General features: G+C 56.8%; 1 protein-coding gene across 3 annotated transcripts in view; it reads left to right on the top strand.

Moving 5' to 3' along the window:
* The first annotated feature begins 1825 nt into the window (after positions 1-1825).
* Positions 1826-25975, top strand: part of LOC107532681 (transforming acidic coiled-coil-containing protein 2) — a 42758-nt gene continuing 18608 nt past the window's right edge. Inside the window, exons 1-6 of one of the 3 annotated variants that reach the window (XM_016207141.2) lie at positions 1826-2006; positions 13489-13631; positions 17256-18561; positions 20417-20452; positions 22966-23026; positions 24139-24340. In XM_016207141.2, coding sequence (XP_016062627.2) covers positions 1939-2006; positions 13489-13631; positions 17256-18561; positions 20417-20452; positions 22966-23026; positions 24139-24340 — 1816 coding nt within the window. In that variant the 5' untranslated portion in view covers positions 1826-1938. The remainder of the gene's footprint in view (positions 2007-13488; positions 13632-17255; positions 18562-20416; positions 20453-22965; positions 23027-24138; positions 24341-25975) is intronic. The other 2 variants (XM_016207143.2, XM_016207142.2) reach the window with 2 other exon arrangements.

The raw sequence follows: 25975 nt of genomic DNA, 5'->3' as shown, positions 1-25975 counted from the left end.
ATTGCCAGGCCGGTGTGGCTCAGTGGTTGAGCATCGACCTAGGATCCAGAAGATCGCGGTTGGATCCCCGGTCAGGGCACATGCTGGGGTTGTGCGCTCGATCCCCAGCAGGGGGCGTGCGGGAGGCAGCCGCTCAGTGACTCTCATCATTGATGTTTCTCTCTCTCTCCCCCCCTTTCTCTCTATGAAATCAATAAAAAATATTTTCTAAAATAAAAATTATGAAGAGGAGTTGCTTTCTATTTAATGAAACGTAGACTTTAACGATAACCATATGTTAATGTTTCGAAGGAGCAAAGAATTCCGGCTGCCTTTTTCTGCCAGATTCTCAGGGTTGCATATTTATCGCTTCACATTTGACCCTTGTGGCCCGAACAGCCCCTCTGTGGCACGTCCCGGAGCCGCCTGTCCCCTGCGCTCTCCTCCTAGCACTGGGGCCTGACCTGGGCACTGGAGTCTGACCTGGGCTCTGGGGCCTGACCTGGGCACTGGGGCCTGACCTGGGCACTGGGGCCTGACCTGGGCTCTGGGTCCTGACCTGGGCACTGGGTCCTGACCTGGGCACTGGAGTCTGACCTGGGCTCTGGGTCCTGACCTGGGCACTGGGGCCTGACCTGGGCACTGGAGTCTGACCTGGGCTCTGGGTCCTGACCTGGGCACTGGGGCCTGACCTGGGCACTGGAGTCTGACCTGGGCTCTGGGTCCTGACCTGGGCACTGGGGCCTGACCTGGGCACTGGAGTCTGACCTGGGCTCTGGGTCCTGACCTGGGCACTGGGTCCTGACCTGGGCACTGGAGTCTGACCTGGGCTCTGGGTCCTGACCTGGGCACTGGGTCCTGACCTGGGCACTGGAGTCTGACCTGGGCTCTGGGTCCTGACCTGGGCACTGGGGCCTGACCTGGGCACTGGAGTCTGACCTGGGCTCTGGGTCCTGACCTGGGCACTGGGGCCTGACCTGGGCACTGGAGTCTGACCTGGGCTCTGGGGCCTGACCTGGGCACTGGGTACTGACCTGGGCTCTGGGGCCTGACCTGGGCTCTGGGTCCTGACCTGGGCGCTGGGCCCCCCCCTCTGCGTGAACTCACCTGGTGCCCAGGGCAGGGCTGCAGACCCTGAATGGCGCCCGGTGCCCCTTTCTCCCCCTTGCCAGCCCCCCGCCCCCCACTGTGTGGGCCCAGGTGTCCCTGGAGGCCCGCGGGGAGGGGCGCCCGGCGCTGGCCTGGGTCTGGTTCAGGCCTCAGCGGCCGGCCTGGCCCAGCAGGGAAGGGGCAGCGGCCGCCTGTTTACCTGCCCGCCAGCCGCCCTCCAGCCGGCGGGAGAGTCCATTTCCTCGCTCCTGGAGGGACGAGCCAGTCGGCGGACACCCCGCGCCGCGCCGTGGTCAGCGCTGCTGACCACCACGCCCCCGCCCGGGCCGGGCTCGGGCCTGCGCGGCGTTTGCATTTCAAAGCCACACAATGGGGGCGCCGGGTGGGGGGGTAGGTGCCGGGGGAGGGTCTTCGCCCCGCCCTCCGCTGGCCCCGTTTCCGGAGGAGCCCGCGATGGAGCTTTGTGAAGATGCTGGAGTCGGGGCGGCTGGGGGCTGATGACATCACCGTGTCACACGCGGGAGCCCGGCCGCCGGGGGCTGTAGAGCAGAGCCGCCCGCACCGCACGCGCTCGCGCCGGCCCCGGACCCGGACCCGCTCCGCGGGGCAGAGCCGCGCGCCCGGCCCCGCGCACCCCGGCGCGCCCGCCCCGCGCGCCCTCCGCGGGGTCGCCCCAGGCTCCGGCCCGGCCGAGCCCCGCTCCCGCCGCCTCCGGATGCCCGCGGCCGCGCCCCTCTGCAGTGCAGCAGCCCCGGCCCCGGCCGGCCCGCCCCGGGCTCCCGGCTGCAGGACGCGCGCCAGGACGCTGGCCCTGCTCGCCGCTAGCCTGCTCGCCCGGGCGCAGCGAGGATGGGAGGGTCGCAGTCCCTGCAGCCAGTCCCAGCCTGCGACCTGAACCTGGAGGCTTCCGAGGCGATGTAAGTGCTTCCCCCGGCCGCCCGGAGCCCCCGCCCCCGGGAGCGGCTGCCTGGCTTTGTTACCGTGGCCTCTCCGCCTCTCCGGATGCCCCGCAGCCGGAGCTGGGGCTGGCCCTCCGTTCTGGGCGGCCCTGCATGGCTTTACCCGGTGGCTGCTCCTAGCGTTTTGGTGCCTGCTCTGGAATGAGCATTGGGCAGCTCCAGGATACTGTCCCCGGGTGCAGAAGTGACCCTTGGAATTCAGTTTTTGTTATTCAGCCGCACGGTGGGGGCTCCTCCTGCCATCGGCATCTTAGCTCTGCACCCCCAGCACAGTGGTATTTCCTGCAGGGGAGCAGCCGGGATCAGCAGGAGCTTGTGTGGCCGATCGGTGCCCACAAGTCAAACCAGTTTAGGGGCATCCACCCGCATGGCCAGGCAGATGGCGGGGGCACCTCCGTGGACATATGGTCAGGTAGCCTGAGTGTCCACATGCTCTCTGTGGTGGACACTGTCGAGGACAAGGCCTCTTGCTATTCTTAGGAAAGCCAGCGAACAATCTTGTCATTGGTCCACAGGTTGAGGCAGGGTTTGACTGGATCCGTCCAGGAATCCGATCTTTTCTCCAAACCACAGAGCAAATGTGCTGTGAAGTGGCCTTTATCCGGAATGGGTGTTTATGGGAATTGCCGTTGCTATACGGTCGTCTCCATTACCTACCCGGGCTTGCATGGAGGTTGGGGCTGCTTGAATGGATCGATCTGGCTTCCCGGGCGTATTTCAGCAGTTCAGACCTGTGTGCACAGCGAGCCTCAGCTTTCCAGCCCTACCGGCTCTCCCTTCCCAAAGAGAAGAATGAGCTTAAGAGAAGAGAATTTCCTGGGGGTTCAGGGTGGGGAGGTAAAGTGATTGTTTCTCGAGAGCTCTTGTGTGGATGAAACGATAGCGGGATGGGGCCGTGGGCTGTAGGAGTGACAGGCTGCCATGTGGGGCTGTCTCACTGGTCCCCACGCTTGGGCTGCCGTGGGGAGCTGGCTCAGCGCAGTGATGTCACACTGAGCTGGGCCTCATGGATCTCAGCGAGCCGCACTTCGGAGCAGGTGTGCGCTGGTCGTTTGTCTTCATCCCTGTATCTCGAGAGAGCATCATCTTACAATGGAGGCAGATCGTGTTGGAGGATTTTTCTTTTTTCTTTTTTTAGTGCTGTGAGCCTATCCTTGCCCTGGTTTTGTCCACGTGTAGTATTGTTAGATGCATGGAAATACGGACTACCATGGAGGATTTGAGCCTGTGCAGAAAAGGACAATTTCAACCTATTTTTTAAAGTCTCTAAACTGGAAATCAGTTAATTAGGCACTAGTTAGCTATCAGGGCTCAGACCAAAGAGCATAAGAGACTTGGGAAAAACTGATTATTGGTTTGAGAAAATAGGCTTCTCAACCATTAGAAATTCATCTCACCGGACCCCAACCTTCCTGCCCTCTTTCCCAGTTGAGTTAATAACTAACCAATATTCTGTTGGGTGGGGTCTGAATTTGGGGAGATTCTGTTAGATACACTGCCTTTTTGGATAAAGCCCCCTAAGGTTCTGCCTCGTGGGGATAGTGTTATTTAAATAAAACCGCAGGTTGATTGTTTAAATAAAACTGCAGGTTGGTTGGCTACATTGTAATAGAAGGTGCTAAGCAAATGTTACAATGTTGCCTGGCTGAGTTGGTCCTTATGCACCAGGCTGAGGCTTCTCTCCCCAGAGCTGCTACTTTGTCTCTAAACACAGGTCTCTACTTAGTACATTTACTCATTGACAAAGTCCACCTTCTCTCCCCTAACGTTTTTGTTTTTTAAATGGAGAGAAAGGAAATGTTTGGGGCTGGCACCCTTCCTAGCAACCATTCTTCTCTAAATTTTTGTCCCCTGCTCTCTGAATGACCGGGGCTTGCTATTCTACTACAGACTTGCTCATTTCCAGGCTAGAGGTTTAAAACGTATTGAGAGAGGACCCCTTTCTGCACAGGCTCAAGCCTTCCGTCATGGTGTGTGTTTCCATGCGCGTGAATAATACACCAGGCAGCGTAGCACGTGGTCTGCGGCCGGGAAGAAGCTCCCACTATAAGATGATGCTGTCAGGGTAGCAGGGATGGAGACGAACTTGGGGTGCACACCTGCTGTGAGGCACAAGTGGAATCTAGAGTGAATGTTTCTCTTTTTTGGGGGTGGCTGGCTCCCTGTAAGTGATTGGCTTACAGATCATGCCTTAGAGAGAAACCAAAGGAAGATGTCAGCGATTTGGCAATGCCTACAGGACTTGGTTGTTGTTCTAGGGTTTCTGTTCTATGGCTTTCAGGTTTGGGGTACCTTTGGGGCAGGCAGCTTCGCATCCTGCGTAGTAGGATAAGGAGAGTGGGCAGTTGGGAGTCCATGTCTCCCCTTTGGGGAGGAGCAGCAGGAAGGCTGTGGGATGGGAGTTGGGCAGGGGCTTGGAGGTTCAAGCATTTTGGTCAGTCCTTGCAACTCCCAGGGTGGTCCTCGGCTTTCCCTGGGTGCTGGTTAGAAATGCAGAATCTCAGGCCCCAACCCAGACAAGCTGATATGTAAAGATGCCCACGTGACTCATAGGCAAGAAAGTTTGAGAAGCCCTGAGCTAGGTAAGTCTCTGTCTTGGTCCATGAGAAACCTGTGGCCACTTCTCTAGCTGCTCTTTCCTGCCTGGGAGGGACGTTCTGGTAGCCACATTCCCCCTTATTTCCACATAGAAGGGGGGCAGCGGGCGAGGAGAATCTGCTGCAGAAACACTGCTTGGCCTGGGCGGGTAGGAGACACAGGAAAGGGACAGTAAGTACTCAAGTGAACGTGGTCCGAGCCTATCGATCATACCCGCTGCTCGAGCCTTCCTTCCGCCGAGGCCCCTTGTGGCTCAGCTTCTGCTGAGAGAAGCAGCGTTGGGTACTTTGTCCTTTGTGGAGCTGGAGACCCTCGTTCCAGGGGCTCCCTCAGCTTTCTGCAAATTCTCACACCTTGTCCTCAGAGTACCAGGGGTTGTTTTTGTTTTTAATATGTTTTTATTGATCTTAGAGAGAGAGAAAGGGAGAGGGAGTGAGAGATAGAAACATTGATGAGAGAGAAACATCAGTTGGTTGCCTCTTGCACGCCCCCTACTGGGGATCGAGCCTGCAACCCGGGCATGTGCCCTGGTCAGGAATCAAACCATCGACCTCCTGGTGCATGGGAGGATGCTCAACCACTGAGCCACACTGGCTGGACCCCTGTTCTTTTGACAAGCTCAGCCTGCTTCGACTGTGATACCACTTATGTCCTGGTCTCTGCAAAACCCATCGCAGATAGGAAACCCATGGCTGTGAGGATCGAGATGGAAGGGCCAGGATGGAGGGAGGGACGTGAGGAAGGTTAAAGACAGTGGTTTTACCCTCAGATGACTAAGACCAGGATGTGGCGTTTGCCAAGACGAGAAAGCTGGATTGGAGCACGTCTGGGGGAAGTTGATGAGTTTGGGCTGGGATCCAAGAAGCAGGTGAGTCAGGATTGGCGCTGAGACCAGCCAGGACCAGGGAGAGATCTTGGGTCCCACCTCACTAGGTTGGAGCTCCACTCATCTGTGGTCACCTACGAGAAAGTAGAGATTTGGTCCCTGTTATCCTGCTGTGGCTCCTGACCCCATCGCTCAGCCTGGGAGCTACAGAGAGGCTCCAGCGACTGATCTTGTTCCACTCGCCTCCTGGGGCTTCTCAGAGGTGGGGTGGCACATCTGTGAAGACTGAGAAGACCTAAGTTCCAGACAGCAGCGAAAGTGGGGACACTCTGGGCCGGAAAACTGCCAGCATTTAAGTCACTGAGAGGCCAGAAGTGGCCGCCGGGGCTCCTGGCAGGATCTGTCTTTGTGCCTCATTGGATCTCTTTCGAAGCTTCTTTCTGGAGGTGACCCCTGGCTGAGTCATTTGGCTTGAATGGCAGCAGTCCCAGTGTGGTCTGTGGACAGCGGCCCTGTGCCTGAGGCAGAGTCCACTCCGGACATTATCATTGGACAACATTAGTGGGATTTTCCCCCTAAAGCTGAATACGCTGCACAGCTGTCTGTGGACCGGGAGGGGGCTGAGACCCAGAGGACCCTCCAGGGACCGTATTAGTTCAAGTTGCTGTAACACAAAGTCCGGAGCTTCAATGTGGCTTAAACGGCAGGCATTTATTTCTCGTAGTTCTGGAGGCCGGGAGACCCTAGATCAGTGTGTCAGCGGTTAGTGTCTGGGGAGGGCCACCTCCTGGCTTACGGATGACCCTTTTCTTGCATCTGCACAAGTCAGAGAAGGGGGAGGGGAGGGAGAGCAAACTCTCCGGGGTCTCTTCTTGTTAGGGCACTAATCCCATCATAGGGGCTCCACCCTCATGGTCTAATTACTCGGGGGTTAGAGTTTCAACAGACAGATTTCAGGGGACACAAGCATTGAGTTCGTAGCAGGTGCTTTTCCTTGGCTTTCATTCCTAGATATGTCAGCACGACCCCCGTGGCCAGGTGCCCGTGGGTGGGGGTTCCCAGCCCTGCACCCCCTTCTCTGTGGGACTTACCTGCAGGTTTTCTATAAAATCTGATGGCGAGAACATTCCGAGGCCCTCCAGGCGGCTGTCATTGGCCCAAGGAATCCCGCCATCGCTCTCTGCTGGGCGCTGAGATGGGGCACCTGCTGATTGTGGGGCAGGCACCTAGGACAGGGTGCTGATTGAGTGACTGGACAAGTGGGACATCCGGGTCATTGGATTCTGGGCCAGTCTCCCCCCATGGACCCTTCTGCCCCCATCCCCATGTTTCTTTGTCTAGGGCCTATTTCTGTGGCTATCGTTCTGGTTGCCTAGGAACCACTTTAACTTGAAATATGATGGGCTGTTCTTGACAGACGGATTGCCTGAGCTGGGGCAGTGTACCGGGCGGGGTAAGCAAAAACCGTGGAACAATTCCGTCCTGTCCCCCTCAGATTAACAATGAGGACTTGGGCACTGTAAACAGTTGTTCCGGGAAAACCGATTGTTCGTGGACTGGTGCTCCTGTTTTGGGCCGGATGGAGTCTGGGGACGACGGCAGGGCCACAAAGAACCCAGTCAGCCAGAACTGCTCAGACACATCCACCCGTGTTGGAAGCAGTAGCTGGATGACACTGGTCCTGTTTATATTTACACGTTCACGTTGGCAGCTGTTTCTGGAGAGCGGCGTGTGATTTGCATCCCCAAACCTGGCAGCAGCCGGATGCTGCTGAGCGCAGAGCTCTGCCTCTCAGCCTTGCTGAGTCGGCTCAGGTGTTTTCCATTACAGACACCGTCCCCATCCACCCTGTGAAGCAGGCACTTATGCGCCCATTTTATAGATGGAAGCTGAGGCCTCTGGGTGGCTTAAATCAAGAGGTCATCAGACTTTTCTGTAAAGGGCTAGGTAGGAAATATTTTAGACTCTGGAGGCCGTGTGGTCTTGGTCACAACAACTCAACTGCTGTCAGAGGGCGAAAGCAGCCACAGACGTTAGTAAACCGACGTTCCCGGAAAACTTTATTCACAGAAACGGGAGGTGGGCTGTCGTCTGCTGAGCCCTGGTCCTACAGCTGGCTGGTGTGGACCCGTGTCCCTTCCCTCATGACCTCATGGCTGTTTGTCTGTACACAGGTCCTCAGTCTTTGCCCTGGGCCACCTTCTTTGTCTGTCTGTCCTGTTCCTCTGAGACCTCTCACCTGTGCTCGTGGACTTTACGCTGTTGTGCACCGTGTACAGCATCCCCGCCAGACCCATCCCTTTCGCCCGAGCGGTGCGCTTAACTCAGCTGCTCACTTCCTCTCCTTGGGTTTCTAATGGGAGCTCGGGCTTCACGCGTCCAGAATAGAACCAGCGGCCTCCCTCCTCTCAAAAACAAAACCACATACGTACAAATCAAGTCAGTTCCCACCTCAGCACACGGCGCCTCATCCAGCCAGCTGCTCCGATCAGAAACCTGGTCGTCAAGTCTCCTCCTTTTCCCTCGCCTCCCTTCTTTCCAAAATCATGCTCCTTCCCCGTATCTGCTTCCGCTGCTGCGAGTGTAAAATCCATCCCCTAGGGCCCCACCCGCCCCTTGCCTGCTCTTGGCCGCACTGGCCGCTTGTCCGCGCTTTGAATGGGCATCGGGCGGCCTAAACACCTTGTGAGTGCCGGAGCCTGAATCTCACAGCTGGACCCGCCGGGGCCTCAGGCATCGCAGAGGGTGTTGTTTCCTTACATCCCACAAGCACTCAGCCTTTCCCTCGGGTCCTTACTCAGAGTGAGTCAGGTCGTTGTTTTATCTTGCTTGAACTTCCAATTTGCTAAAAAGTTTATTTTTAGACGGACTGTGCCATTAGGTAAGCTAAAAATCAAGAAATAGCTTAGACTGCAGATTCTCTCTCTCCTGAGGAGACGTAATGGACAGTCCATTTGAAGATAAAAGTGACCTGCAGTGGGTCCTCGGTCCAGGCCTCCCCTGAGTCAGAGGCGGGGGGAGGCACCCAACCTGTTGTGGCCGCCCGCCCCAGGGGACCGTGCAGTCTGCAGCTCTCCCTGCAGGCTCCGGCTTCCCTGGGGTCAGACCTGGAGCTCTCTGGGACTTCAGAGGCAGTCAGCCCCACTTTTGCTTAGTTACCCAGGGTCCCTTCCTGTTTCTTGCAGTCACAGTGTGCACCTGGCTGTCACCTGGTCCTTAGCACCTCGATCGGTGTGTCTTTCACCTTCACCTCCCTGCCTCTCTCACTGGGGCGCAGCCTGACCTAGCGGCGGCCAGTGGCCCCGTGGCCATGGTCCCTCTGCGCCCTGCTGACGTTTCCCCGTAGCCACCAGGTGACAGCTTCTGAATCTGAAAGTGGGACCTGCCTGGTAAACCTGACAGATGCGAGCAACCTTGTGACAGTGTGACATCATCTGCTTGGATTGTCCCTAGGGTGTCGGCCTGGAAAATTCTAGCAGCCCAGCCTGCCAGGGCTAGCGTGATGTTTATGGAAGACGGCGCCTGACCCAGGGCTTCGCAGTCGCCTGACGGTCCAGGGAGGCGCTCGGCCTTTGGTGGTGTTGAGTTCACGCTTTCTCTTCGCCTCAATACTGAGGAAAAATATTGCAGAGGAAAGTCCTTGTCTTTGTGCAGGACAGGCAAGAGAAAGCGAGACCCTTTGCAGTGAGCCCGGAAAATTTACCTGTCTGGTCAGTTTTTGATTTAGGCAGGAGGTGTGTGTCTGTGTGTGCGTGTCTGTGTGTGCGTGCATGTCTGTGCGTGTGCGTGCCTGTGTGTGTGCGTGTCTGTGCGTGTGCATGTCTGCGTGTCTCTGTGTGTCTGCATGTGCATGCATGTCTGTGCGTGTGTGCATGTGTCTGTGTGTGTGCGTGTCTGCGTGTGTGTCTGCATGCATGTGCATGTGTGTGTGCATGTCTGTGCATGTGTGTGTGCATGTCTGTGCATGTGTATGTGCATGTGTGTGCATGTGTATGTGCATGTCTGTGTGTGTGTATGTGTATGTCTGTGTGTGGGGGCGGGGGCAGCAAGGACAGGTTTGTTTGACGGGGCTGTCTGAGGTGCACTGTTTTGATGAATAGAATTCAGTGCACAGCAAGTTTCAAAAATATCTGCTCACTCGCAAACCCATCGAACCCTTTCTCACGTGAGCTGGAGGGACACACGCGACAGTGTGACTCTCTGAGAGCTCAGCTCCCTTTCTGGACAGTCTCCTTCTCTCTCCAGGGACAGCGGGTGGTCTTGGGCCTGACGCAGGGCTCTGGGTCAGCACCCTCACCTTTCCCTTGGCTGCATCCTGGGGGAGGGAGGCGGAAGGAGGCCTCCATTCTGATCGGCAGCTCGCTTGCTCTTCTCGCTCGGGCGGTACCCTCCTCCTCGAGGAGCTCAGAGGGTGGGGCTCATGTCATGGGAACCCCCCCCCCAAGAGGGTCTGCGCTGTGTCTTCCCTCTTGGTGGGTGGTCTCGAGACCCTCCATCCCCAGACCACTCTCGCGCTGGGAGCTGCCAACTGCAGTTCTGAGGAGTGGATGTAGAAATAGATACGCACGTGAAAATATCCCCACCCTTTTTAAAAATAGGTGTGTTTTTATTTTAGAGAGATAGGAAGGGAGAGGGAGGGAGAGAGAGAGAAACATTGATGAGAAACGTTGATCGGCTGCCTCCTGCACACCCCCTACTGGGGATCGAACCTATAACCTGGGCATGTACCCTGACCGGGAATCGAACCGTGACCTCCTGGTGCAGGGGACACCGCTCAACCACTGAGCCACGCCGGCCAGGCGGGCAGGATATGTTTGAAGCTCATAGAGAAGTGGACAAATAGGCCTAACCCAGTGTCAGCACATAATAGCTACTATAATGCTTGTCAGCTGGGAATTGAAGTCATTCAATTCGTGTCTGGCCATTAAGAGCAGTCTCTTTACACTGTATTTATATACAGGTATCCCCCAAAAAAGTATGCACACTTTCACAGCTGAGAGCTCAATTTTGAAAATGAAATGTATTTTAATAAACACTGCCTTTATAGTTATCCAAAGTGTGTGTATACATTTTTTGGGACACCCTATATATATTTACACATCTATCTCATTGTATTTGTATATTTACTTACACAGAGAACGTAGTGTACGCATATGGTGGTAAATATATTTTCTTATAATTCAGAAACATTTTATTAGGCTGCAGTGGCACGTTTCTCTGTCTGATGCATCTTCATGGCAAATTAATTTCCTTTCATTTTGAAAGTGTGTGAAGCCGTAACAGAATAATTTCTTGTACCTTAGTTTTCTGTCGTAGAAAAAAAATCGGGCAGCTGCTGGAAACTGCCCTTATACTTCGGGACTGTGAAATGCTGCTTTATTTTTATGTACCGGCTCTTTGTGGGTGGACTGCAGAAATCCCTGCTCCTGGAAATGTTTCTGAGCCCCCTGGGAAACTGGGGAGGGAAAACGGAGCTAATTAAAAAAGCTGCCACCCGCCTCCTCTCATTAACTTGCCCTCCGCTCCTGGGAGAGGGTGTGGAAATACGAAAACGCGGGCAGTGTCGGAGGCGAATGCCGCCCTAGGGGTCCACGGTGGCCCCTCGTGTTTGGATGCAGAATAAATAGTTCATAGCAAAGAGGCAACGAGCCACAGGGGCGCTGGTGTGCCCGCCCCCCCCTCCACTCTGCCTCCCACGCAGGGCGGGGCGAATGGTGGTCCCTTCAAGCAGGTGCGCGGGCCGGGCGGCTGCAGCCGGGGACCTCATTGGAATTCAGCAGCTTGAACCCAAGAGCATCCGGCCCTCCCTGCCGCTTGGTCTGCTGCTGGGAAAGAGCAGGGCCCCTTTGTGTTCGAAAGCCACACGTCGCCAGGGCCCGGGGATGCAGGGGCACGGGAGTCTCCCTCGGATCTCTGCTGGACGCCGGAGAAGCTCACGGCACCCTCACAGCTGACTTCTCGTGACATCTTGAGGAGGTTTAGATCCTGGAGATCCCAGCTGGGGAATTCAGAGGGCAGTTTGGGGAGCAGAGATGGCTGTGTCCTTCTGGAGGCTGTGGCCCCCCGTGGAGTGGGCCCGGTGTGTGTGGATGGCGGTGACCAGCAGTGGGGACTCCCGGCTGCTGGTCCTTCAAGAAAGCCCTGGAAGGAGGCAAGTTACTCTGTGCACTTTGTCAGCGTTTCCCCTGATGATTGCAGTGCTCCCCAGGGGCCAGGGCGACACCCAGGGCCCTCCAGGCAGGTTCGGACGCTTGATCTCTTAGATGCTCGGTTCTGTAACTTTCTCATGGTTTTCATACCTGTAAGTGGACTCTGCAAACCTTGGGCACCTGGATCTGTGGTTGTCGAGTGTGGATTTAAATTCTGCCTGAGACGGAAGCTGAGCCCTTTCATGTTCATGTCCGTCTGTAAGAAGCCAATGTGGCCCCTGTGGGGTTTACATGAATCAGGTCTTTGCTTGTGAAATTGGATAGTTCGCAGGCTTTGGCTCTTGGGATCCCATCAGAAGCAGCTGTGATGTTTCTCTTCATCTTTTGGGGTCCCTGGAGGGGTTTGTGGCTAGTTGGAGGAGCCAGGGTCCTTGGAGGGGAGGGGTGGGGGGGCCTTTGGCATCGATAAAGTGTAAAAACAACACTGATGTAGAGTTTCTGAAGGCGACCTCACCAGATGGCCCCTTTTTTCAGGCCCGGCTGATGCGGAGATGGCTGGGCTGGTTCCTAGTCTCTGTGCAGCTGGCAGGTGGTCTTTAGAAGATGCTGACCTCGGCCCAGGTCATTGGCCCTTTGACCCTGCTAGGAGCTGGGCAGCCTGAGCAGTTCATGCCCAGACTCACCTGACGTGTCACCCTGATTACCCATCTTCACCAGGATTGCCCTCCGGGCCACCTGTGCCAGCAGCAGTCCTAAGTGCCCGCCCTCTTGATAATTGTGTCCCTTGCTGCCAATGAGTAAATGGCATTTTGGTTTATTTAAAGTATCCTGAGAGGTGGGAATCAGCCAGGTGGTGCTTCTCATGCTCTGGCGTCCTCAGAGCGAGGTGGGGCCAGGACCATGGATGCTGGGGCTCTTCGGCGAGTGAGGAGCTGCCTTTAGCCGGAGGACACTCGCCTGGCACGGCGATTGGGGAGGCATTCATCTGGCTTAAAATTGAGTCCCCGGCAGAGGGAGGGTGATGGAGAAGGGCGGCCTGCTCTAGGTTTTCTTGAGTCCAGGACAAGGCTTTAGTTTGGATTCATGGCCTCCCCATGTCACCAGGCGGGGCGTCCTCTGGGTGGAATTTTGGTCCATTTTTCTAAGTGAAGGATTTTCTTGGAGAGCAGACTTTCCTGCAGAGCAGCGAGGGCCGTTCCACATGGTGGGGTCACTGCCTCGGGTCTCGGTGGGGCTCGTCCTCCAGCTGACTGGCTGCGGGCTCCATTTGTTCACTCGCTCGCTCACACGTTTATTCTCTGCCTCCTGGTTCAGTCTTGGCGACGCTGCGATTCCCAGCTGCCCTCCTGACCTTTCAGCTCAGTGGAGAAGAAAGATCATAAATGCAATGAGAGAGAATAAGTCCGTAGGAAACGAGGCTGAGAAGCACTGGGGGGGGGGGGGGGGGGCTGAGTGGCAGGGAGTCGGGGTCCTGGGGTGTTCTGGAGCCACAGCATCGAATGTGTTCCTGGGACCCCTCCTTATCAGTGTGGACCGACCCCAGGCAACACATGCCAACAGGGATCGAAAGATGCCACTGCGTTTGGATTTGCCACAAAGGCCAGAAATGTGTATTTCGAGTAGAGCTGAATTCAGAGAACGTTTCACTTGGGCACAAAGCAAATGATAGTGAGATTTGCGCCCTTGGGACTCATGCTGTGCAATGACGTTCCTCAGGCCTGTCCTCGAACAGTGTAGTTGGGCAGTGAGCCTGGTTCCCCCTGGGGGTCAGGAGGCCAAGTGCAGCTCAGCAGCTGTGGCCCCTGGCCCCCGGGAGCAAGCGCAGCCCTGGCTCTGCCTAACCTGTGTCTCCCCCTCTCTCCATCAGGAGTTCTGACTCTGAAGAAGCATTTGAGACCCCAGAGTCGACGACCCCTGTCAAAGCCCCACCGGCCCCACCCCCGCCACCCCCGGAGGTCACTCCAGAGCCTGAGGTCAGCGTGCCAGTGCCACCTTCCCCGGAAAAAACAGGTAACCAAGGGCCAGTGCCCTCTGGGGAGACAAAGCGACTGCTGCTCCTGGGGCGGGGCTGGAGGAGGGCACCCACCCCCGGGGCTGTCGCTGGGGCCTCTCTCAGCTGTTTTTTTGGGAGTGAAGCTGAGGGAGGGCTGGTACAGCAGGTGGGTCTGTGTTTACTTTGCAGGCGTTTGGGGGAGGCTTCTGGGAAGACCGCTCCTTTAGCCCTGGATGCCTCCACCTGCACCCAGATTGGGTCTGAGTGGGGCAGGTGGGCCTTGGGCATTTTTGGCGCCACCTTGGGGTCCACTCTCTGGCCCTTTGCTCCCGTGAGAACACTGATCTGGGCGGCCCATAGAATCTACAGTTTTATTAGAGGACACGGCCCCATGGACGTGGGGAAGGAAGATGTTTAGTAAACAGGCGAGAAGAGAAAGGGATAGGTCGCCACATCCACGCAGGGATGGCCCGTTTATTTCTCATTAGCCTCGAGTTACCTGGTTTCCTACCCCTTTCCCACATTCTTTCTCCCCTCGTGTGGCTTAAAGTACAGGCGTTTCTAAAGTAGCTTTGAGATGGGTGGTCTCGAGGGGATGGGACGGATCTCATTTCCCGGCTGCCACCTGCCCGCCTGGCTGGTGCTCTCTGCCCTTGCCCTGCAGGTGCCCAGCAGGGACGGGCCCGCCTCTGGCCTGGAAGGAGATGGGACTGTGAGAAATGGCCCCGCAGGCGGGTCAGGGCCCGGGCGGTACCATCCTTAGACCCGGCCAGCCTGGGCCCCGCACTGTAGAGGGCCCCCCTTCCTCAGGACACAGCCCCCGCTGTGGGAGGAGTCTGGGGCTGCACCCCTTCCGGACATGCTGTGATACCCAGGAGCGGCCCCGTCCTGGGCCCACCCAGCTCCCTTCTCCTGGCCCATCCCCCCAGGGCTGACTGTGCCCATGTTTGCACCGCTCAGCCAAGGAATAACCAAGGGTGGGGCTGGGCCCTGCGGCCTCCACACACCTGTGCTCGAGGCCGCCCCAGGTGAGGGATGGAGCTTGGGCGGGAGAAGGAACGGGCTGAGGGCGGGGCCTGCGCTTGTGATCCCGCCCTGTTGGGGAGCCAGGGGGGTTCTGTAAAATAAAATAACATTTTGACTTTAATGTTGGTTCTGGAAAGAAATGGGTACAATTCTTTCTTCCTGCCCTGGGTCCAAGCAGGCTGTTGTTGCAGAAAGGGTGGAGAAGCCTGGGCTTGTTGCTGGGGAAGGAGGGCGAGGACCGTTGTCAGGGAGAGCAGGTGTCTGTGCTGGCGTCCGATGAGCGCAGTTGTCCCATCTCCCCCTTTAGACAGCCCGTTAGCAGGGCGTCTGACCCTGCACGGCCAGTCGCGGCTGAGCTCGGAGGGCGCAGTTATTGGAATTATTTGATTCTTCTGGGAAAGAAACCAGGAGGGCGGCTTACATTTCCCAGAGCATTTATGTACTAAAGTGTATAAAACATTCATTTTCTTTTTAAATATATCTTTATTAATTTCAGAGAGAGGAAAGGAGAGGGGGAGAGAGAGAGAGAAATGTCAATGATGAGAGAGTCACTGATCGGCTGCAGCCTGCAACCCGGGCATGTGCCCTGACCGGGAATCGAACCCTGATCGCCTGGATCCTAGGTTGACGCTTAACCACTGAGCCACGCCCGGCCGGGCACATTCATTTTCTATGATATTATTTAAAAACTCACCCTTAAGTGTAGTGGACAGAGAATGACAGATGGTAACCGCCAGGTTAAATGTGTGATTGAGAATAAACTGTCCTCTTTGGCGGGTGTCGCAGTGCAGGGGTGCTTTAGAAAAGAATTAGAATTAGAAGAAGAAGGGAAACGGCGGTGTGTTGTGGCGTGTGGTCCATCCCCAAGCGCCGGGGCACCTGCAGAGGGAGGCCACTGCCGTGAGCGCGAGTGGGCGCTGGGGTCTCCAGCCGCGCACCCTGGCCGCCTCCCGGGATGCTCGGCCCCTCTGCTCCGTCCTCCGGCCCGTCCTCGCTCCCTCTGCCTCGCTTCCTTTTCGACAAAGCAGAACAATGCCCATTCTTAGAAAGAAACACTCGCAGGACACCCGCCTCTTTCTTGGATGGCAGTTTCCGAAAGAGTAAGCGTTACCGAGGCCCGAGAGAGGCCCCCCGGAAGGGGTGGGAGCCCTTAATCGCTCGGAACTTTTTACTGGAACTTTAATTACACCGGTTGGAGTCTGACCGCGGACCTGACGCTTCTCCTTGGGAAACTGCAGCGAGGCGAGATGTCTGCAGGTTATTTGGCGAGAACGCTTCGGCCGGGACTGTGTCTGCTTAAAGCCCCCGGCTCGGGCTGTACGAAGACCCGTGTGATGTGCAGAAAAGCCCGCTGGTCCTTCTGCGGGCAGCGTGGGGCGTTGCCCGGGCGTGAGGAGCGGCGTCTGCTCGCCAGGGGCTGGAGGAGGCAGCGTCCTTCTGAGAACCTGGGGAAGAAAGGGCCAGGGAGGAGAGGCTGCTGTTCGGTCTCCTCCGCAGAGTGCCCAGGACGTTGCCAAAGGGACCGAAAACACCACGTGAAACAATAGGCGAGACCTTTGGCGCTGAATAAAGACCCGATTTTTCCTCCTGGAAACTTACATTTCACAGAACCAATCACCTTATCTTGGGTCTTGCTGGCACGTTTGTGCCTCACCAGACAAGGACGGGAGTCGCTGGGCTCACCTTGCATCTCTCCGCCCTGGTCGGGGCCGGGCCAGGGTGCAGCTCATCCCAGCCGTTTTCTTATCTGTGAAATGAAGAGGGCAACCGGCGAGTCCCCTGAGGTCCTCCCCCTCGGACGTCCATGGTCCTGGGGATGGAGCACTTCGCTGCTGCACAGCCCCTGTGTAGTTAGAGCCCAGCCTGGGCACCGAGGGATGTAATTAAATGTCCCACAATTAAATAATAGCTCCCATTTAGCACCCGCCGCATGCTGGGTCTGTCCTAGGTCTCTCCTGCTGCATCTCCCGCTCGGATAAAGGGATAAACATCCCGAATTACAGTAGTTACTGTTCACGCACTTGGGTGAACGCTGTGCGCCCTGCGTAGGAGACCAGTTACCTTTGATACATGCCCCCGGTGCCCCCTGGTTCATGCCTTTACCTGGTTTCCCATCTTTGTTTAAACGTCTCCCCCTTGGAGGGCTCTGCCCAGCGACCTTATTTTGACATTGCGGGGCCCCTCCCCGGCTTCGTTGTCTCCACGGCGCGTGTCTGAGGGTCCATGTGTTTTCCTGGCTTATTTGTTCCTTGACTGTCTTCTCCCTGAAGAACATGGCTCCCCAGAGCACAAGGATTTTGTTGGTTTTGTTCATTGTTGGATCCCCGGCACCCAGAACGGTGCCTGGTCCCAGTCAGGCGCTTGGTAAATGTTTCTGACGACGGAATGATCTGGGCTGTTCTGTAAACGGCCCTGTCGCTCCTGCTTACAGAGGAGGGGCCTGCGGGTAAGCCTGTCCCGGCCGGGAGCTGATACAGGTGAGGGCGGGACTGATGCCCGCGGGATGGGCCGGGTTGGCCGGGGGCTCTGCTGAGAGGGTGATAGTCTGGCACGAGATGAGAAATGCTCCCGAGTGTCCTGTGTCCTTACGTGACTGCCTTGTCTGGTGTCCTCAGGATGCGGCGCTGAGACGGTCCCGGTCCCCGATGGCCCGCGCTGCACGTCGGCGGAAGGCAGTCCTTTCCGGCCCCCCGCCCACCCCTTCTCCACCGTCTTCGACGAAGACAAGCCGATAGCCAGCAGTGGGACCTACAACCTGGACTTTGACAACATCGAGCTGGTGGATCATTTCCAGACCTCGGAGCCCCGCCCCCCAGACTCTAAGAATCAGGAATGCAAAGCAAGCACGCGGAGGAAGTCCACGGACTCCGTCCCCCCCTCCAAGTCCACGCTGTCCCGCTCTCTCAGCCTGCAGGCCAGCGACTTTGACGGTGCTTCCTGCTCAGGCAACACCGAGGCCCCGGCCCCGGAGGCCAACAGCACAGGCCCGGGCAGCGATTCCAGCACCCTTAAGAGAACTAAGAAACCGAGGCCTCCTTCCTTAAAGAAGAAACCGGCCGCGAAGAAACCCTCGGAGACACCCCCAGTGAGAGAGACCCAGCAAGAGCCAGCTGAGGAGAGTCCCGTCCCCAGTGAGGAGAGTCACGCACCCGAGACAAAGACAGAACCGGCCCCGCCGGAAGGTTCTGGACCCGCCCTCACCGAGGAGGCACCCCTGGAACCTGCTGCTGTGCCCAAGGCCGCCTGCCCTCTGGACTCGGAGGGCGCAGAAGGGGCTGTCCCCCCAGCTCCCGGAGGCGGCAGAGTGCAGAGCTCGCCCCCCGTCGGAAGGAAAACGGTGCCTCCTGCCTCGGCCCCGGAGGCAGAGGAGGTGACCCCGGCGGACGGCCTGGGGCAGGAGGGCTCCCCCGCCAAAGGGCTCCCGGTGAGGCTGGAGTTTGACTATTCCGAGGACAAGGGTAGTTGGGACAGCCAGCAGGAAAACCCCCCTCCTACCAAAAAGACAGGCAAAAAGCCAGTTGCCAAAATGCCCCTAAGGAGGCCAAAGATGAAAAAAGCCCCCGAGAAACTGGACAGCACTCCTGCCTCGCCCACCAGGTCCCCCGCGGACCCCAGTGACATCCCGATTGCCAAAGGTACCTACACCTTTGATATTGACAAGTGGGATGACCCCAATTTTGACCCCTTTTCTTCCACCTCAAAAATGCAGGAGTCTCCCACCCTGCCCCAGCCGTCGTATGGCTCTGACCCGGGCGCCTGTGGCGAGTCCGTCGGCCCCTGTAAGGCCTCCTCTAAGACCCCCAGCTCACCCTCTAAATCCCCAGCCTCCTTCGAGATCCCGGCCAGTGCCACGGAGGCCAACGGAGTAGACGGAGACGGGCTGAGCAAACCCGCCAAGAAAAAGAAGACTCCGCTGAAGACGTAAGTCCAGGGGGCCCGGTGGGGCCGGGCGGCGGCTGGATGCTTGGTCACCTGCCTGGGTAAACTGGAGCCGCCCGCACCCCCCCACGTCTGCCATGGTGGCGCCACGTTTGGGGCGGGACACCACCGTGGCATTTCCCGACCCACGTGTCCCTTTGGGTCTCGAGTCCTTGACCTTTTGCCTTAGTGAGTCTGTGGTCTACTGAGCCCTGACCTCCGACCCCAGGGGAGTGCTGGGGAGCCCGCAGAAAGGGAACAGTCCAGCAGAGACCTGCTCAGCCTCCCTGTGGTCTTTCCCATTTAGCCTGTGAATTGTATTTTTTTGGAGCTCCTCCTAGCAGCTTGGGAGATAGGCTGTTTAAAATGTTGTTTAAATGTATAGTATTTATTTCTGCCCATTAATGAGATGAGTCCAGGAGGCAAATGCAGTTGGCTCCGAGCAGCCTGGGCGTCTCCCTGTCCCCCAGCCAGCCCGTGAGAAATACCCGCTGGTCTCCATTCCTCTCTGTAGCATCTTTTGCAGATGAGTCCACAGGCCCTATAGACCCAGAAGAGGTCAGTGGGGCCTGAAAGGGAAAAGCCATCCCCTCAGTCCCGGAGGCCGTTAATAACTGGGCCATTGTTCACAAACACTCCCCAGGTAGATTACCTTACGTCCCTGCCTCCAGAACTCGTCCCGGGCCCCAGCCCTAACTCGGGTGGCTGCAGGTCCATTCTCAGGACTTTGGTCCAAGCGTGGTGTGGCTTGGTAGCGGGGCCTTTCTCCTTGCTCTCGTGTGAAGCATTGTCAATAATTTAACAAGGCTGCAGAGACCAGCAGAACAGCCCACAGCTGCTGGCCCTGTGAATCCCGCTGAGCCTGCCTGGCGCTAACCGATCGAGGCGGGTGCCCTGTTTACCTCCATCCTGGGCTCTCTCGAGCGAGCATCTCACATTTGAGAAGAGCCCGGGGCTTCCTGAACAGAGGTTCCCTAAGCGGGCTTTGGCCTTGGGTGACCCTGCAGCTGTCTGGTGGGAGGTGGGAGGCACTCCTGGCCAAAAATGTGGACTTTTCTTAGATCAGTTACCCAAACAGCCTTCTGTGAGAGGCTCCATAGATCTGTGTTAGAAGCTTTATTTTAAGCCTCAAGCGAGAGAAGTTGGAAATGCTCAGACTGCAAAGTCATGTTCTCTCATCTTGAACTAGCGCCAGCTTGTGGGCACCGCCTTCTGCTTGGGCTCCTCAGGCACCCCACGCCCCCCCATAGCTGGCCTGGCTACCCTGTTCTAGCCTCAGAGCCGCCAGAGGTCTGGGAAGCCAGCCCACCTTGCAGTCTCACCTCTAGTAGGGCAGATGGCTTGGGATCCTACGCTGGGACAAGGCTCTTTTGAATTGAATTTAATTTTTTTCATTAATCGTAACCCGAGGATATTTTTTCCATTGGATTTTTTTTTTAGAGAGAGTGGAAGGGAAGGGGAGAGACACAGAGAGAGAGGAACGTCCGTGTAAGAGAGAAACATTGACAGGTTGCCTCCCACACATGCCCCGGCCGGGGATGGAGCCCGCACCTGAGGTACGTGCCCTTGATCGGGAATTGAACCCGAGACCCTTCAGTGCTCGGGCCGACGCTCTAACCACTGAGCCACACCGGCCAGCGCTGGGGACGAGGCTCGTAGGCACCGGGGCTTTATGGGATCCCTGGAACCATCACAGGAGGCATCTCCCAGGAGGCCCTCTCCAGAAAGTGTCCACGCTCCCCAGCGGACCGTAGCGGGCGGCTGCTGTGTCCTGACCGGTTAATAACCAGCCAGCTGCAGATCTATCTTTTTGTCAGTTCCTTCTGTCTGTCTCTCTCTCTTTGTCTTCTTGTCTCAGGATGGTTGAAGATGTGATGTCTGTGTGTTCTCTGTTGTAAGTAAATTTAACGGAACCCGCCTCCTTCGCTGAATGTGCTTTGTCCTGCCTTGTCTTCGCCACCAAGCCCTTTTCCATTCCACGCCGCGGCTGCTCCCTGCATATCCCTGTGGCGGGCTGGGGATGGCGGGCGCGGGCTTCCCGGGGGCAGGGTCATTTTCTGTCTCATAGTGATTCGTGTCGGTGAAGCTGCTTGGCTGTGAAAACATGATCATCCAGCGTCTGCCTGCTTGTTGGGAATGGAACTTTCCCCCTTGCACATCGGATAAGACATATTCATCTGAAACCCATGCTTTTTTTTTAAACTCTCATTTCTTTCATTTTAAGTCGATCTAGGCCAGGGGTGGGAACCTCTTTTCTGCCCAGGGCTATTTGGATACTTGTAACATCCTTCGAGGGCGATACAAAATGACCGGCTTAAAAATTAGCCTGCTCTATGTGGTCAAACATTTAATTAACTCATCAAATGGGCCAGACAGAATCATTTCACAGGCCTTATACGGCCTGAGGGCCGGACGTTCCCCACCCCTGATCTAGGCGGGCGATCGCTTTCAAAGTACCTTGGCTTCATGGGAGCATGGCCATCCTGCCCGGCCACGGGTGGCAAGTGACAGCTGTGGCTTGTTCTCGCTGACACGTGAAGCAGAAACGCTCAGGCTGTTTCCAAATTGAGACCCGTGGAAGCCCCTGAAATCGGGGTTGGCTCTGAGCGGGGCTCACAGCTGTGAGAGCCATCGCCCAACAGCTCGGGGCCTGCGTCCTCAGTCACCCAGGACCAGGCTGGGCATCGGCGTGCCACCTGTGGGGTGTGGTCCTGCTGGGCATCGGGGAAACAGAGCAGACCACCCCTGTGTCTCTGCTGCTTTGCCTCCCGGCCAGGAGGGGTCTGTGGGCAGCTCCCAGGGGCCCAAGGACAAGCACCCTCTCTGCCTCCCTGTTCTCCAGGGGAAGCTGGCCTGGTCCCAGGCGTCCCACAGCCCCGGCAGAGGGTTGAGTCTCTCAGGTTCTCTTCTGCCCAAGGGAGTTTAGTATTTGAGAGCCATTAAGCTACTTAAAAAACACACAGCCGATATATTTATATGCATGGATAAATATATGCTTCGACGATCGCACTGTTCGTATGGCAGATGCCGCAAGTGCTGTAAATAACCGTTTGTAGTATTTTTCGTGAGTGAGTGCCATGGCTGGAGCGTTTATTTGAGAGAACACAGGAAGGAACTTGGTCACCAAGTTGCCCGACCACCAGTTGACGTGTGGAGCAGGGGAGGGGGTGGGAACTGAGGATAAGGGGCTCCCCCGCCCCAGACCCTTGTTTCGCTGGGAGCAGGACGCGACCATGAGACCAGGGGGTGGGGGCCAGTCTGCAGCTGGAGAAGCCTCCATCCTGACCACGGAAATGGCCCCTGACCTCCCAGTGGACTTAGTGGAACCGTCTAGGCTGCAAGTCCCTTCCTCTGGCCCCTTCGGGAGTCTTTGTCTGATGTTTCCTTGGCCTCACACCCTCGCTGCCTCCAGTTATTTTTATGAAGGAGAAAGAAAGGAAAAAAAGTCCAGAATCTTGTCTGTTCACTGTGGTTAGGAAAAGTCATTTAAAAAAAAATCATTTATCCCTAAAAAGAGTTCCAGGGATTGATGGTCAACAGTGTGAATGTGCTTAACGCTACTGAACTGTACAGTTAAAAATACTTAAGATGGTAAATGTTATGTTCTGTGTGTTTTTTACCAAAGTTTAAAAGAATGATCCCACCTCCAGCCCTGCCTGTAGTCAGACCCCCCCCCCCAGGGCACTTCCTGGGAGTAGGCAGGAGTCTGCCGGGTCTCCCCGAGCACCCGGACCTTCTCCCCGTCTCTTCAGCCCCAGTGTCGTCCATTAAGTGACGTGTCGACCTCTCAGCTGTGAATCTGATCCTGTCCGTTGGTGTCAGGAACCTGTATCCCTCCCTCCACAGTCGTGGGTTCAGACATTCCTAGATGAATCCCAGGATACGTTATTAATCTTCTCACTCAAGATTTGCTTTTTAAAATATACATATTATTGATTTTAGAGAGTGGAAGGGAGAGGGAGAGAGAGAAACATCCATGAGAGATAAACATCCATCAAGCAGCTGCCTCCTGCAGGCCCCTACTGGGGATCGAGCCTGCAACCCGGGCCTGTGCCCTGACCGGGAATCGAACCTGGGACCTCTTGGTTCCTGGGCCGACGCTGAGCCACACTGGCCAGGCCGAAATTTGCTTTGTAAAATAAGGGAAATGAGCACATCTGGTTAAACTTGGCTTGATGTTCCGGGTCAGCCCTCCAACATGGCATCTCTGTAAAGATTCCCAGCTCTACGAATCTTTCCTCGGGGCAGCAGTGACACCTGTTACAGGCTCAGAAGGGGCCGGCGGGTGGGCGCGGCCGGCAGGGTGGCCTGGGCAGATGCGCAGCAGAGGCGGTGGCTTCGGTCTGCTCTGTGTGCTCTGGAATGTTCTGTGCCTGTTTGTGCTCACGTTTCCCATTTTGTTTCCAGTGACACGTTTAGGGTGAAAAAGTCGCCAAAACGGTCTCCCCTCTCTGATCCACCCTCTCAGGTACGATGTTGCCTTGGTGTTTACGACTCTACTGCTCGCTGGGGGTTAAGGCGGGTGATTTTTATTCCCCGCCGGTCAGCAGAGCTTCTGCTCACCCGGCCATGTTCCCAGCGCCCTCTCCTTGCCTCCTACGTGGAGCGTTTCTCGGTGTTCCCGAGACACCGTTCTGGTCCCTTCACTTTGAGGGGAGGTCAGGGTGTGTCCCGGGAGTAGAAAGATGTTCAGGAGAATGTCGGTGGGACTTTCTAGAGGAACCTGTAGGAATCGTGCCGGTCCACTCGGACCAGTTAATTTGCTGAAAATGTATATGAATAAATATGAGGTTGGGGAAGTCTGTTGAGATAAGTGAATATAAAGTGAGAAAAAAATGAACGTAAGAAGAGCACCGGACTTTGTAACCAGAGTGGGGAGATAAAGGAGCCCGTCTCTCCTCATGCGAGTCCCAGCCCCTGCCAGATGTGAACCATGTCTTCTCCGGGTTCACAGACCAGGAAGGTTATCCTGTGGCGAGTGTCCAGGCCACTCGAGGTCCAAACATGCTCCCACTCCCAGTCCAAGCCAGCGAAGCCCCAGCAGCCAACCCCGGGCAGGGCGGGAGCTGCGGGGAGAGGCCCTCGGTCCCAGCACAGGGGTCTCAGGTCCCAGTCCCATCCCAGCTCTGTTCTGACATCCCTGGGCCCCCGCCCTGCCCTGCCCGCCCCCTGTGGGGATGGAGACGAGCCCCCTTTCTCTGTCCCCAATGACGGGTGAGGCTGTCAGGTGCTAGTGAGCGAGTGACATGTGGGCACAGCACCATGGCCGCAGTGATAAAATCGCCGGAAGTAAAAACTTCCTGGTCTTTCTCGACATGAAAAAGCCAGAACATCTTAAGTAAACAAGACCCCAAATCCCAGTTCTTTTTAAACCCGTGGTCACCCCCTGAAATGAGCCACCAGAAAAGGAAATTCGTAGAGTATAGAACTGATGTCCTCGGGACCACTTTGAGCAGAGCCCAGGGACACGGGGCGTTTCGACAGGGACCTGTCCTAGTGCGCGGGCCCTGGACGCCTGGGTGGGGGGTTTCGGACACAGAGGCGGGACCAGAGGAGAGACTGCTCCCCTTTTCCTCGCAGGAGCCCACTCCGGCGGCGACCCCCGAAGCGCCGCCGGTGATCTCCGCGGTGGTCCACGCGACCGACGAGGAGAAGCTGGCGGTCACCAACCAGAAGTGGACGTGCATGACCGTGGACCTGGAGGCAGACAAACAGGACTACCCGCAGCCCTCGGACCTGTCCACCTTCGTCAACGAGACCAAGTTCAGTTCACCCACAGAGGGTAAGCAGCTCGGCGGCCGGCCGGACCCCCACCCCGCCTTGGAGACCACTGCCCCCAGGGAGCAGAAGGCCGGGAAAGGACCTTCTAAGCCGGGTAACTGTGCCGTGGCTGCAGCGACCAGTGCACGCCGGGCTGAGGCTGCGTTTCAACTAGCCCGAGGCCCGAAACCGGCCGTGTGTGACCCAGGACCCCCTCAGGGCCCGCACGCTCCCCTCTAACTCCCCACCCTGAGCGCGCCCAGGCTTTGTTCCTCCTCGGCTGTGTCACATGTCGCCTGGCGGAGCATCACTCGAGGCAAAGGGTCAGTGTAGGTCAGCTTTCCCGAGCCCTCTTGGTGCCGGAACTGTGCATCGGCCACAGGGGATGCCCCCCACGTGGCCACGCCTTCTACCCACACCCCAAACCAGAGGTCCCCCCGGGCTGGCCAGCCGAGGAGGGTCCTCCGAGCCGGCCCGGGCGCCTGCGCGCCTGACTCATTTCCCTCTCGCTTCCGTGTGAGTTCACGTTCAGCCTCCTGCCTGATTCTTTGGCTTGAAAATTCATAGATCTTAAGTCAGTGCAAAGTGACTGGGTGAACCTTTTTTTTTTAAAATTACTTTTTCCACTAACACTGATTTTCCTGAAAAAGTATATTGGCTCCCACAGTTCCTTTCTTTTTTTATGATGCTCACCCAAGGAAAGTTTTTTCCATTTTTTTTTTTTTTTTTTAGAGAGTGTAAGGGAGGGATGGAGAGAGAGAGACAGTGACATGAGAGAAACACATCGATTGGCTGCCTCCCCCACATGTCCCAGCTGGGACCCGGGATCGAACCTGCAACCAAGGTACATGCCCTGCACCAGAAACAGAACCCGAGACGCTTCAGTCTGCAAGCCGATGCTCTAACCAAAGGGACACGCTTTCTTTCTTGTTAGGAAAGCGGATGGGGGATCAACTAGAGCCTTTCACCTGGGGGTTAATCGTCTCCCGATTTGGTGGTGTCCTGGTCCCAGTCCTCCGCCCCCTACTGTGTGAGCCTGCGAGCCGGTCCTGGGCCCTCCTTCCAGCCCTGAGCTGTCGTGGTAGCTCCGGGTTTCCCTTTCCTAGACGTTGATTCTAACAAGTTTAAAAAACTGAGTAGACGTCTATAGGAGGATGAACCAAACACGAAAACCTTACCTCTGCTTCTTAGCTGCTAACCAGGAGCCGGGGGGGTGCAGGTGATATTTAACTGTAACGCGGACGCCTCCTCGAGACTGTCCCGCGCTCAGGCCTCTCGGTGGTTGGTTTTGTGCCTGTGAGGTCTCCAGATGGTACCAGGGAGATGCCTGTCTTCTCCCTGCACTGCCTTTCTACAGATGAAAGGATGATCCAGTTAGGTGTCCTCGCCTTGTTTGGCCCTGTGTTTCCTGCAGACTGGGGCCTTTTGGTTGGCGACCTGATTGGCCCTCTGGCTTAGGGCTTGGGAGGCTTAACAGTGACCACGTCGCTCCGACCTGACCCCAGAGACTGGGGCGCAGGGCAGCTGACTCCACCTCTCTTCAGTCCTGGTTTTCCTCTGCACACACACCTGAGCCATGAGCCCCAATACTTTCCCCAGGGACACCCCTGTCAGCTGCCTGTGGCCTGTGCCGTTGGCCCCCTTCCCTGTGTCCCAT

The sequence above is a fragment of the Miniopterus natalensis genome, chromosome 14 (genome assembly GCF_054644295.1).
Source record: "Miniopterus natalensis isolate mMinNat1 chromosome 14, mMinNat1.hap1, whole genome shotgun sequence".
In the NCBI taxonomy this organism is placed as follows: Eukaryota; Metazoa; Chordata; class Mammalia; order Chiroptera; family Miniopteridae; genus Miniopterus; species Miniopterus natalensis.
The sequence above is the reverse complement of the archived record's forward strand: the minus strand, read 5'-3'. Positions and strand labels throughout refer to the sequence as shown.